Here is a 13041-nt window from a genome sequence, read left to right as displayed (position 1 = left end):
AGGGACATAAAAAAAAAAAAAAAAAAATCAGTGAAACAATGTATATATTTATGAGGCTGAGAGCTTTGAATAATACTGGAGGCATGTTTTATTTATGTCATATGTCTCATCTTGTTTGGCTGCCCCACAGTCCTGTTTAAATGTTGTTATATGTATGTTTGCTTTGCCATATACAGTATATATACAGTATACGTGTGTGTTGTGTTTGCTCTAGTGTCGTATCCCCTAATTTAGAGTTTTGACACGATTACCTTTTTGTTCTTTGAGTCATTTAAAGAGGATTTCCCTTTTACTGCAGGGACCTAAAGGACCCCCTGGAGAGCCAGGACCTGAAGGAGAACAAGGATCTGAAGTACTTTATGTTTTCACATTTATGAACTATGTGTAAATGCTTAAAAGTCCAACACACACTGTGTGAAGTACTGATCGCCTCTGTCTTGTTTCTATAGGGTGGGCCAGGAGTAGAAGGGGAACCAGGAGCCAGTGGAGAGCCTGGGTCAAAGGTCAATGCAATCACATTGTTGCACATTATTTTCAATCAGAAGCTTCTGCATCTGTCTTTGTGTTTTATTAAGTGCGAGTGTCTCCATGCAGGGTGAAGCCGGACCCCCAGGACCCGAAGGAGAGCAGGGTCAGGAAGGAATGAGAGTGAGTGATCGCAAACACCATTTTCAATGGACTTGTTATGATGACGGGTGCTGCCTGAATAGAGACGACTCAATCTGTAATAACCAAAGAAGATATAAATTGAAAACTGAACAAATCAAAGTATCATAGTCACAACAAACACGTGGCAATTTACTACTACCATCTTTTTTTTAAATTGAAAAGAGAAAGCTATTAAACATTGTGTTGAATTAAGAATTTTATAAACCGCCAGAGGGCAGCACAGTGGTGTAGTGGAATAATAGTGACACTAACAGATCCTATTGATCAGAAGATAATAAAGCACATCCATTAAATTAATTTATAAAAACCTCAAAACAAATGTACATACTTGTAATATATATATATATATAAAAACTTGAGCTTGAGTTTTTGTTTATGCATGTTGACAGTGAGAATGCATGTTATTTTATTTATTTGTTTCTAAATCAGATACATGAAACTTAAAGCCTGAATTCATCCAATCCCACCCATTAAAACACTGATTATGAGTAAAACACCATATATACATCGACACCTTAACCTCAAAACCCATCCCTATCAATTTGCATATTCTCTGTAATTCAATGTTTCATCTCATTCCATAAATTATTCTACATTGTTCTTTTTTCTTTTATTTTTCTTTTTTGTATTATTATGTTTTATAATGTATTGGACTATTTATATTATTCTGTTTTTCATTGTTAAGTGGCCTGAAAAGTGCTTTTAAATAAAATAAAATGTATTATTATTATTATTATTATTATTCAAGCACAGACAAAAGTGACTGAATGCTTTGCATCTTACTATATATGTTCATATTTTTACCTTGTAAAAATGGTATTTATTATAAATGGAGTAAAAGTGTTTAAAAAACAACTTAAATCTCACAATTCCTTCTTATATATGGGAATTTGCTCATTTCATAAAATGCAAACAGTGTTTTATACTATTATCTTATTCTATTCATAGGGTTCCTCTGGTCCTCCCGGAGAAGACGGACCTCAAGGCAAAGATGGAGACAAGGTAAACAAAGCCAATAGTTTTTGGGAAACTTGTCAACAATATGTGGAATCGTTGAGCTGGCGATCCTCATTGACTCATTAGATGTCACGCATTAATTCTGATACCTCTGTCTCTCTGTAAGGGCGAGCCTGGAGAGCATGGGCCCATTGGAGAGCCAGGGGAAAAGGGGATTGACGGAGAACCTGGACAACCAGGGCCACCCGGAGGGCCTGGAAAACAGGGCTTTCGTGTAAGTTTTTGTACGCTCTAAAACTTTTTAAAAAATTGATCAATGGGTTTGATAGAGGTAACCATTTAGCATTTGTTTTAGGATTTAATACCAGCAGCATGGTTTCATTGTATGTGTCATACCACTTCTCTTTAATTAATATTTTAACGTGGTCACGGTTAAATCTTGTTCTTCAGGGACCAGAAGGCAAACTTGGGCCTTTAGGGAAAAAAGGACGTCCAGGAAAAAAGGTAAAGACTTCATCACCACTCGAGTGGATTCCTCTCTGTCCCTGTTTTAGCTCACAGTTACTTTCTATCTTTCCAGGGAGACAAGGGTCCTCCTGGCCTTGCTGGTGAAATTGGCTCTCGAGGAGACATCGGCCGACCGGGCGAGTCGGGGCTAAAAGGCGCCAGGGGAACCCGAGGCTCAACTGTTAGTTCTGACTTTTCTCCTTTACAATTTCATACACCTATAGAGTTACTAACCCCCAGGTTTTGGCTAAAATGCCACTAGGATGGAAATTCAAAAACCTACCATTGGTTATGGGTGGGGCTCATGGAGCAGTTAAGACACGCCCAGTCTATACTATAAAATCTCCAAAGAACAATCTATGCTATGTTAACTAGCTACTTAATACTCACTATTCCTTTATATTCACAATTCTCTCAATTCAACCTGCTCACCACAGATTGCAGAGTTGACAGGTGTTAGTTTTTATAAACACCTGTGACATAAGAAGCCACTAAAACATCACAAACCTCCATTCTCAGCCAATAGCCAAATGTAATTGTAATAGCCAGGATTCAACCATAGAGGGCAGTCACGCTTACATTTTTACAGCAAAATATGCCAAATTGACTACAGTGTTAAGAGTTTGACAAGAATCAATCAACAATGCGACTTCATACCCAAATACATTTGTTTACATTAGAAAAAGTGGTTGTGGGGTTTAGTTACATTAGTTTCTTTCTCTTCTCTGTGAGATTTATATTCATAATTTATATTTATTATTATTATTATTATTATTATTATGCTGTTTCTGCTTTGTTTTTGTTTTTTTTGCACCATCCACCAAGTTAAATTCCTTATACTGTCTAAAAACTGTACTTTGCAATAAAACTGATTCCGATTCTGTCCTGGCTGAGAGGAAGTCATGTAATCCCATTTGGACCACTAACATGAAGCTCTGAGGGTCATGAATACGGTTTATTCATGGTGTATGATTACAGTTGTGCGTATAAATGTCTTGCTTTGTCTCACCTTGTGCTGGTTTTGGTGTTGATTTCAGGGTCAGCTGGGAGTCATGGGCTTAGAAGGACAACCAGGACTGCCAGGATATCAAGTGAGTTTGTGCTATACCTGTGACTGAAGCGAGTGTAATCATTTGTTCCATAAAGCTGCGCAATACACAGTTTAAAGGGATCCTCCACTGTTTCTACAAATGTGGCTTAAAACTTTTGAAATGTCCTTGTTAGAAGGTCTATTCCTAAAAAAACACATTATTTTGCACCATATTCATTTTATTAACTTTTAAAAACAGGACTACTTTACCCTGTGCGCCGCCATGTTGAAATGACGGAGGTGAAGCATTTAGGATCTTTTAGCAGCTTTTTCAGTCAAAATGACAACTTGTGCTGCTTTGAGTTGCTCTAAAAGTCTGTAATACGTAAAACATTCAATGTAAACCTCGTTTGTTTACTGAGAGATGATAAATTAGAGAGAAGAAGTGTGCATGTAAATAAAGGCAAGAATCCTACCTCCGGAAGTGTTTAAGTGGTGGCCAGGATAAAAGAGCGTTCAAATTTTCTGAGGAAAGGAGGTTTATTACGTCACCTAGTGGAAGATCATCACCTTTTCCTAACTCCTCTCCTAACACCTCCGATCCCCTTTCCTATCCACTTTTGACACCATCCACGGGGTTAAGGAAAAGGGGATAGGAAAGGAGATCGGGGGGACCATTCGGACGCAGCCACAGAGTCAAAAACATCACCACAGCTGAAAGGAGTTCCTCATTAGAACTGTTAATCAATGCTCACTGAGGGCTGTGATTGGAGGAAACCCTCCTCCCTCCTCTCAGCTTTTATAGGAGGGGCGGGGCCAACAGTGAAAACCCTTAGTGGCCAGTCACTCTGACAATTTGAATACTTTTACGAAAATGAAGTTGGACTAGAATCAATCAACAGCACTACTTAATACCCAAATAAATATGTATTCAGCAGAAAAAAGTGGGTTTGGGCTTTAGTTATTCTTTAAGTGACTGGTTGAATGGAAACCCTTCCATGTATTCATATGAGTGGTTATGAAAAGCTTCCATCTACACGTTTCTAGTCAATGAACAGCAGCTTGGTCGCTTCCATTCCCTTATTCTTAAGATGAATGACATTGAAACCGGAAAGTGCGATCGTGTCAACCTCCTGGACTTTATTATCCTTCAGTCTCATCAAAACACAAATTCCAAAGAGACAGAATACAAGCGCTCCACTACATAGACTTCTGTTTATATTAAACTCAAATCCAGGGGTTCTCAACTGTTAACTGCCATGAGTATTACATCGCAAGCCACTTTTTTATAGAATTCAACCAACTAAATTTAGTTTTTCAAAAATAGCTGTCGAAAACACACTTATGTGATATTTTTTAAAACATAAATCTATATATTTTGAAGTGCAACATTCATTTCACAACATGAGAGACATTAAGTATTTATTTATTTTTGACCAGCTGTCCGTGACCCACCAGTTGAGAATCGCTGCTCTAATGATCAGAATGTTGTCAGTCCTCACACTCCAGTTCGTTTGAGAAACAAAATGTAAAATCATCTTCCGTTATTCATTTTCTTTTTTTTATCCAGGGACACCCTGGCAAGCCTGGGCCCATCGGAACCCCGGGGCCCAAAGGTGAAAAGGTAATATGACACCTGACCTTGTGTTTGCAAATGGAACATTTTATGTAATGCATAATGCAGGGGTGTCAAACTCATTTTAGTTCAGCGGCCAAATACGGAGCAGATTTTATGCGGGAAAGTGAGTAATTTAATCATTATTGTGCTATAGTTTACACTTCTACATATGAATTAATTATAAAATATGTATCAAGGCAATAAGTGACAGATTTGAGTTTCTGCAGAATCTTCACTGTCATGTTATTTGATTTTGTGACCCATTTTTATGTAATTTGAGGAAATTTTGTGGAATAATTTGAAGCGAATTGCAGGATTTTGAATTCTATTAATAACTTGAGATTAGAAATAACTGTCATCATGTAATATAAACGTGGGGGAGAATGTGAGCCCTGCTACTATTGCGGAGTTTCATTGAATTTGTGTATTAACTTGGAGATGAATTAGTTTGTAATTGACTCAATGATTCATGGTTTCTCTGGCTTTTTTGCTCGGTGCCACAGGCCGAATTGGATGCTCTAAAGGGCCGAATTTGGCCCCTGGGCCTTGAGTTTGACACGTGATGTAATGTGTCTAAAAGCTCTATCAGGTGTCAACATCTTGTATCTACCTGTTTGCATGTGTGATTTTGTCTGTGTGTGTGTGTCCGGTACATTCCAGGGTTATCCGGGTGAGGACAATAAGACCCCAGGACCACCAGGGCCCTTAGGTGAACCAGTAGGTCTTGTTTTCCTTTCAACTCTCTCTCCTCGCTTTGTTCAGTCCAAACAATGAAAATTAACAGCAGAAGTCAAAGTTGATCCTAATCTGTTTTGGATTTTAGCGCCGACACATTTCGTTTGATCGGATTAACAATATTGAGTTTCTGTTTGTGCTCAATAATCTGAGCCTGTGTGTAGCATTTACAGCCAGTGGTTTCTATCTAAATATGTGGAGACTTCAGAGTCACGTTAACTTTATTGTGTGTACTTCAGCACCGATGCACATTAACACACTGGTAAACATGCAGCTAACTTCACATTTATGTCATTTTTGAAATATAAATGTATGAATGAGCAGTTTTTATTCTCACGATGTGAACATCTGAAAACACATTAATAATTGGTCTAATATCACAAAAGAATCAGGAAATACATAGTCAAGAGTCTTAGCATCTTGGGAAAGCTCACAGTTACACAATATTTTGAACATTTTGATGCAGCACGATAGCATTCAACCAGCCATGAGTAGCACTGAGTTATCACCAAATGATCGTACAGCCGCTGCTCTGGCGAAGTCGTGATCCTGCACATTAATGCTTAACCAATAGAAATCACTAAAGGAAGAATTGTCCAGTTTGTGTGCTCATGTGTGTGCATGCATGTGTCTACACAGGGGCCTCCAGGAGAACGAGGAGAGCGTGGAGAGCCAGGGGATGAAGGATATCAGGTAGAAAAACATGAACGAATTAGTTCGGAGTGTTTTTGGATGGGGATTGTAGTTATCTGATGAACAAGTTAGTAAAGAATTCATGTACGGGTAAACATGTGTATATATATATATGTGTGTATGTAAAGGGTTATAATAGGGTCGCCCAATACAACTTTTTCATTTCCAATACGATACCGATATCACGACCCTGCTTGTTGGTTGATTTAGTCACGATCCAATATGATATCAGCACGTACCATACACACTTTTATCACTTATTTTGTAGTGTGGATTGTTGTTAGCAGAATTAAGTCAAAAGCACAGATTGTGACAGAATTGTAATGAAAGATAGACTTGAACCCATTCAAGATTCCAATAAATTTTGGCGAAATTTCAAAAATTCATATCGGTTCATAATTGACCGATGTTTTTCAATTTTGATTCAGTTATTACAGGTTAGTCGTGTTATCGAAACCGGATTGCGCATTTTTTTTAATCTTTTTTCCAAAAAAAATGGGGGTGTCCATACATTTGACCTAATTATTAAAGGTGATAGAAACGTCTTCCAAGCCTTTAAATGGTACCATGAATGATCATGTTACCATGATCAGGTTAATTGATCCAGATAACTGACAATATCTGGCAAACAGGAGATTTGGCTTGGACATTGTCTTTTACATAAATCCACAGGCAAAGTACGGGACTGGATATTTATCATTGTTCAATATTACTTTACATGTATTTAAGGTTTCAAGTGTTCTATCTGAAGCACATTAAAGCAACAACAACAAAAAAGCTGGAGTTATAGATTTAATGCCATTAATTCTGCCACTTTCTGCTTTGATGTCACCTGTATTGTGGTATGATGCTCTTCCTTCATCAAACAGACATGAACATGTAAATGTGGAGCTGGTTAAAGCTGAAACTCTGAGACCAAAGCCTATGCTAATTGTGCTTTATGTTGTTGTGTATCTGTCAGGGCCACATTGGTATTACTGGATCACGTGGGGCTTTTGGACCACAAGGTACCCCGGTAAGGCACTAACCATCTCCCAGAGGGTTCATATTTAATTTGTAATATGTTGTTGTAATTATGTTGGTGGGACTCATGTTGGTTCCTGTCCTTTGTGAATATGAAGCCAAACTATCCGTTTTACAGTAATAGTATTATTAAATGTGGATGTTTTTCCTATAAAATGTTTTTTTAAAGCCTTATTTATTTTAAATATTATTATTATTATTTATGTAGAAACACCTGTTCATCCTGCTTCCTTTTAATCCAGTGTTTTTCAACCTTAAGGTCGTGTCTTCAAATGGGGTCGCCCGAAATGTTTTTCAAATGAAAACACCACCACACACCAATTTAATTAAGAAAAATACAGTATAAAAATTAAATAATAGTAAAAATAAAATGTATATATTTATATTTTATATTTACATTTTATTTCACTTATCTTTTTCAAATTAAAAAGCCCACACACAATCTCAAACAACTGTATTCTATACTTTCACTCCCTCAAACATATATCTAATTAAAGAAATTACAGTATAAAAAAATAATGAATTAAATAGTTAATTAAATATTTACCTATTAATTGTAATATTGTTGTAATTTTTGTAATTATCATTTTTTTTCAAATTAAAACCCCACACACAATTTCAAACAGCTGTATTCTATACTTTCACTTCCTCAATTATAAATTTAGTTTTAAAAAAAATACAGTATAAAAATTTAATATTTAAATAATAGTAAAAATAAAATTTATATTTTTGTATTTTTTTTTGTTTATTATTATTCTTTTTCAAATTAAAAACACCACATGCAATTTCAAACAACTGTATTTTATCCTTTCACTTGCTCAATTATAAATCTAGTAAAAAAAAAAAAAAAAAACATGATCAGAAAGTAATTTTGTTTTTAAAAAGTTTCTGGGGTCGCCATAAATTGGTGATATCAAAATGGGGTCACGACCCAAAAAAGTTGCGAACCACTGTTTTAATCTGTACTAAAGCAAATTGAACATTTGCCACTATTTTGTTTGTTTTTTTTTGCACTTGTTTAAGTGTTGTCCTTCATTACACAGGGACCACCAGGCTTTCCCGGAGGACAAGGTGCAAAGGGAGAACAGGGAGCACCAGTGAGTTGATCATGCGCTACATGGATGTTATTATTTGAACTCCTGCCATTGAAGAATAGATGAACCATTGTTAAATGGACTGAACAGTGGAGTACCACCCACGCAACCACCCCAGGCTTTGTTTGTATGACTTCAGAATTTTAACGCCGTACAGGAGGGAAAACATTATTCAGCTTATCTACTAAAATCAGAGCTGGGGTTGTATGAAACTCCACTTTGGGCACAGTTTTGGCTGCGACTTCAACAGAGCAGCTTGTCATGGCCACCCTGAAAGCAAGATTTTTCCTTTTTCTTATTGATAGTTATCATCAAGCGTATCTCCTTTTCTCCTCTGGTGTGAGATAGCTCTTTGTAAAACATTTATTCATTCCTGAAGCGAAAAGTTTGTTTTCTTTGCTTGCACTTCAGTTTTTAGCTCACCGACCTCGTTGCGAGTCAGTCTGATTACATAACGTTACTTTCTCTACAATGCATTTTTGAGTCTCTTTGAAGTATCGCTGTTTTCCATGTGTTGTTAAACAGTTTTGAATATTTCAATCTATGGGAATAATTCTGTTAAACACATCAACTTGAATGGAGCATGTGACATCATCATGTATACAATAAAGCCCAAAAACATTCTGAGCATTTAAGTTAACCAAGTAATGAAGGGGTCTTTTAAATGAATGCCTGTGTCAGATTTGGTAAATTATATCTAGAAAGAAATCTCCACAGGATTGAGCATAAATACCCTTTTAGTTATGGTTATTCTTCATCTGTTATGACCCCAAGGCAAACATCTGCTGAATGCATGTTCTTTAGATTATTTTTTTTTTTTTACACCAAATTCCCAAAGAACGTTTGAGAGTGACATAAAGGTTGTGATGCAGTTTTTTTTTTGCTCATTTTCATGCTCAATCATTTTGTGTTGTCTTAGGGTCCAGATGGGAAGAAAGGGGCACGAGGGCTGACTGGAGATCCAGGAAGTGAAGTGAGTACCACATCTCCTTTCCCTGATTATTTGGGTTACTGTGATGCAGCGCAGGTTGAAAAACACTCCATTACTTCAGATCCATACCATTATTCTCAGGGTTATTCGTGTTGAGTTTGGATGGTGGGTCAAGGAGTTAATTCTATAATATTTTTGTTTGTGCTAATGCTTTTGTTTTTAGAATATTTTTATTTTATTTTAATATAATAACCAAGCAGAAGTTGAAGATCTAAGTTTTTGAATAGTATAGGCCAGGGTTAGGGTCAAGTACATTTTCAATTCCCCCTGTTCAATTACAATTCAATTACGATTATAGTGTTCAGAATTTTGATTGTTATTTTTCATCCTCAGGAAGTCAATTACAATTACATTTTCAAATACTAAAGTTCAATTACAACTAATGACAATTAATGAGCCTGAAATAAATAACCTAATGAAAGTTAACAATCCCCTTGTGTTAGCTTTTTGTTAGCATCTCTTATGATAACCGGTCCAAAATCAGCTGTAAAATACACAAAAAACAAATATCTATCATCTAATTTCTTTCCTTTCTATTGATTACCTTGTTTGGCTTCATATTCAATGAAAAATAGCTTTTAATATTTTTGTTGTGGACATCTGAGGCTTTTTTGTGTCAGTATAGCCCTCAATTTGAGTTATTTTTAATGGTAAAATGTGGGAAAGCTTGATATGAAACATATTTTTATGATTGTTAACTACATATGTGTAGAACTGTAACATGGTCCCCCAGTTTAGCATTAGATTATGATTAACAATTTGTATAGAATTTTCATGACAGTTATTTAAACTAAATTACAATTTAATTACAATTAAGACAGATTTTTCTTTTTTTAATTACAATTATAATTACACCATAATTTTAATTAATTATTCATTGTGCTTACGATTATAATTGACACCAACCCTGGTATAGGCAATATCCAGGGCTTTTATTGTGAAAAGCTAACCGTAGAAGTTGTTCATGAGGGAGGGACTCGACTGTGTACACGGTGATAAAGAGAGTTTGAGTTAATAATTGTATTTGTTTCATTGCATTTTCTGTATTTGTGTTTTTATGACACAGGAAGTGGCAGCCCCAGGAATAAGATGGATACAGTGCACTGTAGTTTTAGCGTAGCAATTTTGTTTCACACAGCTTTTTCTTCCTTTTTAAATTCGATTTTCATTTTTTTTATATACACGACTAACATTACAATGATTACCTTACTGTAATTTTTCAAGGGACCAGTTGGTTGGCCTGGACTCACTGGAATGAAAGGGTATCCAGGACCTGACGGCCCCCCAGGACCATCTGGCTTAGCGGGTCTACCAGGAAAACCAGGGCGACAGGTAACAAGTGATGCCTGCGTCTGAAAAGCCTTGTTTGCATAACCACGACTGCATCGACTGATGATTATTATATGACTAGAAAGGGAACATTTTTAACCCTCCTATTATCTTTGGGGTCAATTTGACCCCATTTAATGTTTACCATTCAAAATATAATAGTTGACTTTATTTTTTGGCTTCATGATTAAGCATAAAATTATCATGATGTGCTGAACACATATTCCACGCATTGGTGTTCCACTGGGGTCAATTTGACCCCAAGCTGTTTTAGCTGTGTAAAACTTGTTTGTCTGTGTGTCCTCTAGGAAAAGATTTACTGTCAATGAGTTTTTGAAACAGCTCTTTCACAGTGAAAGTGACGTAGAGGAGAATGTGTCTGAGACAGAGGACTTTATAATGAATAACCTCAAATATGTTACAAAGAAAAGATTAAAATAAGTAAATAAATATGTTTATAAAAGGAAAAGGGTCAGGGGAGGTCACCAACATCAATCAATATGGTTCATTGAGAGTTGTGAATATGCACCCCAAATTAGAAAAGATTTGGATGAAAGATTTTCAAGTTAAATTCATTCAAATTTAAGTTTGTCCTGATGGTGGCGCTAGACAACAAGTTAAGGTTTAATTTTTAAGGGGTTAAAGTACCTGACACAGAAACTTGGTCAATCATTTTCTGGAGGTAAATATCTCTAGGGTCAGACTGACCCCAAGGATAAAATGTGTTAATGGGAAGGTTAAAGTTAAGAAACTGTGTCACAGAGAGTCAGACTGTTTTCTTACATAAGTCGAGAGGGTATTTCCCTTTACTGGATTTACTGTAAATCTATAGAACAGACTTGCGGTTTGCATTTCAGACAAAGAATGCAAACACAAAGTCTGTAATTTTAAAGCCAACACAACAAGACAGCAATCCACATGTGGACATTTAGTGATATATATTTAGCATAGTTAGCTCACAACAATCAATCCTTTGTTCTTTGCTTGGTCTGACCACAAAATTCATCATTCTATCCACGTCAAACTATGGCCATACAATGAATGTTTTCTGTGTAGAACGAACACCCAAAACATTGGCTGCGTTCTGGAGTTACGTTTTTAAAGACCGGGACCGATTTTAAGTAATCACCATCGGTCTCATGTGATTGGCTGCGGTTCAGTGGCTTTAGTCTAATAATTATACAGCCAAAGAGAATTAGGATTTCATGCATGACGCCCTTTGCTCTTTTCTTGCCAAAAGTATGAAAGCCGAAACGTTCTGTCTGGCTTTCATTGACTTTGTCTTATGGCAATGTTTCACAAGTCTTATTTTAGGCTTTAATATTTAGCAGTTGAATAAGAAATGTTGTTTTTGGTTTTTTTTTCTTCCCATTAATACTCATGTAGTTTTATTCACTGGAGACATTTTCCTATTTTAAATGTTTTTGGATGTGGCCATTAGTTACGGTATATAGCCTAATGTCTTTAGGACTCTGGGGATCAAGCTGTGGTTTCAACAAACCAACCAAAGCTGTCAATTTTCACTTTTTAAAGCTTGTGGAGTGGCTAAAAGAAAGCTAGCACAGAAATATTGCAAGCACATGCATGTTTTGAGGAGTTTTAAGGACTTTGTGAGATTGCTGAATTCGGCCCACAGTCCTAGAGTGTCACATGCCTGATTTAGACCACTACGTATTTTGAAATTTTTGGCCTTTTTGATATACATTGACCTTGATTTTACCAAATTTTATGAAGTCATTGGTTGAATGATGTGTATCTGAAGATTTTTTATCTGAACAGGCAGTCAAAAGCCTCACAACCTTCCATCTATTGTTGTCATTCACTATTGTGTTTATCTGGAACAGTAAAAGCAACGTAATTCAATTAAAAGTTTTCCATAAGCTTTTTTTTTTTTTGGCCTTTATTTTATAATTAGATATAAACTAAATTAAGCCGTGAACAGCACGTATTAACACTATGGTTGCCAGTAATATTAATGTACACCAGTGTTTCTCAAATACGCGATGGCACTACAGGGGGCACTTGAGAGAGATCATCCTAAATATTACTAGCAACACACATAACAACAACAAATATGAAATGACACCAAAAACATACCAAATAAGAGAAAAATATACTGAATAATAAAAAGAAAAGTACTAAATACTGTTTCATTCCACTTATTTACAAAGTTCGATTCTTTAAAATGTGTGTTATCACTCATTCATTCTATCATTATGTTATAGTGGTTTTTTCACAGTATTCTGAGCCTAATGTGACAGTTGAAAAAAGGGTTACTTGAATTCAAAAGTAAGAGAAAGGGGATACTAGTGCCAAAAAAGTGAGAACCACTGGTTTAAACAAAAGTATTTCAGAAGCTTTTCTAAACGATCCACATGAAATGCCTCCTGCACCC

General features: G+C 36.0%; 1 protein-coding gene across 3 annotated transcripts in view; it reads left to right on the top strand.

Annotated features, from left to right (window-relative positions):
• Positions 1-13041, top strand: part of col24a1 (collagen type XXIV alpha 1 chain) — a 116457-nt gene that overhangs the window by 88081 nt on the left and 15335 nt on the right. For all 3 annotated transcript variants that reach the window (XM_028443818.1, XM_028443819.1, XM_028443820.1), the window contains 15 exons: positions 299-352; positions 450-503; positions 595-648; positions 1618-1671; positions 1793-1900; positions 2077-2130; positions 2207-2314; positions 3171-3224; positions 4734-4787; positions 5442-5498; positions 6156-6209; positions 7171-7224; positions 8276-8329; positions 9246-9299; positions 10542-10649. In XM_028443818.1, coding sequence (XP_028299619.1) covers positions 299-352; positions 450-503; positions 595-648; positions 1618-1671; positions 1793-1900; positions 2077-2130; positions 2207-2314; positions 3171-3224; positions 4734-4787; positions 5442-5498; positions 6156-6209; positions 7171-7224; positions 8276-8329; positions 9246-9299; positions 10542-10649 — 975 coding nt within the window. The remainder of the gene's footprint in view (positions 1-298; positions 353-449; positions 504-594; positions 649-1617; positions 1672-1792; positions 1901-2076; positions 2131-2206; positions 2315-3170; positions 3225-4733; positions 4788-5441; positions 5499-6155; positions 6210-7170; positions 7225-8275; positions 8330-9245; positions 9300-10541; positions 10650-13041) is intronic.

This window comes from Gouania willdenowi, chromosome 4 (genome assembly GCF_900634775.1).
Source record: "Gouania willdenowi chromosome 4, fGouWil2.1, whole genome shotgun sequence".
Classification (NCBI taxonomy): Eukaryota; Metazoa; Chordata; class Actinopteri; order Blenniiformes; family Gobiesocidae; genus Gouania; species Gouania willdenowi.
The sequence above is the reverse complement of the archived record's forward strand: the minus strand, read 5'-3'. Positions and strand labels throughout refer to the sequence as shown.